Source organism: Carlito syrichta, unplaced genomic scaffold (assembly GCF_000164805.1).
Source record: "Carlito syrichta isolate Samal-C Ts95f unplaced genomic scaffold, Tarsius_syrichta-2.0.1 Scaffold130404, whole genome shotgun sequence".
Lineage (NCBI taxonomy): Eukaryota > Metazoa > Chordata > Mammalia > Primates > Tarsiidae > Carlito > Carlito syrichta.
In genome coordinates, this window is record NW_007074500.1 from 8,196 (window position 1) to 9,450 (window position 1,255).

Here is a 1,255-nt window from a genome sequence, read left to right on the forward strand (position 1 = left end):
GCACTCAGTCTGGGTAACAGAGTGAGACTCCAACTCAAAAAAAAAAAAGAGTGTGTTGTGTTGGTTAGTGGCACAGCATCTGCAGCCAGGCACTGAATCCTAGCTCTGCCAGGTGTGGGCTGAATGACCTTGGGCAGATAACTGCATTGAGCCTCAGTTTCCTCATTTGTAAAATGGGAGTGGTAAGTGACTTTCACAGCTGGTCCACGGGATGCTGCCTTCAGTCCCTGGTGATTCCCTGTCCTTTGGCTTCTGTCTTCGCAGGAAGTACATGACCTGCTCAGCGACTATGAGCTCAAGTACTGTTTTGTGGACAAATACAAGGGGACAGGTTTGTGGGGCCCTGGGGTGGGCCGGGGCAGGGGGTGACAATGCCTGAGGATGGAAGGGTTCTGGCCCATTATCTGTCCAGTATTGCATCCAGGCCAGCCCAATGGGCTGCCCCAGTCTGTCTCATCCTGGGTTCCCATCTTGGGGCAGCCTTCATGTTCTCAGAGTGCCTACCTTGGCATTGGACTCACCCCTTTCTCACGCTGCTCGGTCCCCCAGGCCTGTGTGATCCTCGCCTTCAAGCACTCCATTCCCTTGGCTTCCACCTGGGCCATGCCCTCCATTTCTACCTAAAGGGCAGCCTCCCCTAACCCCTTAGCTCCTGTGATTTCATGCTGCACTGTGCCCTCCCCAGGCAGCCAGCTCCAGTCCCATTGCCAGTCTGCTCAAACCTTATTCTGACATTGATTGTTCCTTTCTGTCCTCACAATTTGTCTGAGGAGGCCGGGATCAGAGGCACACACCTGCAATACCAGCACTTTGGGAGGCTGAGGCAGAAGAGCTGAAGCCCAGGAGCTTGAGACCAGCTTAGGCAGCATAGCAAGACCTTGTCTTACCCAAAACAAAAAAAAAGCTAGGCGCGGTGGCTTAAGCCTGTAATCCCAGCACTTTGGCAGTTGAAGGCAAGAGGATTGCCTGAGCTCAGGGGTTCGAGACCAGCCTGAGCAACATTGTGAGACCCCCATCTCTACAGTAAATCAAAAAAACTAGCTGGGCATGGTAGCGTGTGCCTGTGGTTTCAGTTACTTCGAAGACTGAGGTGGAAGGATTGCCTGAGCCCAGCAGGTCGAGGCTGCGGTGGCCATGAGCGTGCCACTGCACTCCAGCCTGGGCGACCGAGTGAGACTCTGACTCAAAAAAAAAAAAAAAAAATCAGCCAGGCTCAGTGGCTCAGCCTGTAATTCCGCGCCTTTGGGAGGCTGAG

At 53.8% G+C, this 1,255-nt stretch overlaps 1 protein-coding gene across 1 annotated transcript in view; it reads left to right on the plus strand.

Moving 5' to 3' along the window:
* RAVER1 (ribonucleoprotein, PTB binding 1) overlaps positions 1 to 1,255 on the plus strand; it is a gene marked incomplete at its 5' end in the record, with an annotated part of 18,017 nt that overhangs the window by 2,042 nt on the left and 14,720 nt on the right. Inside the window, one exon of the mRNA XM_008048991.1 lies at positions 265 to 331. Within this exon, the coding sequence (XP_008047182.1) occupies positions 265 to 331 (67 nt within the window). The remainder of the gene's footprint in view (positions 1 to 264; positions 332 to 1,255) is intronic.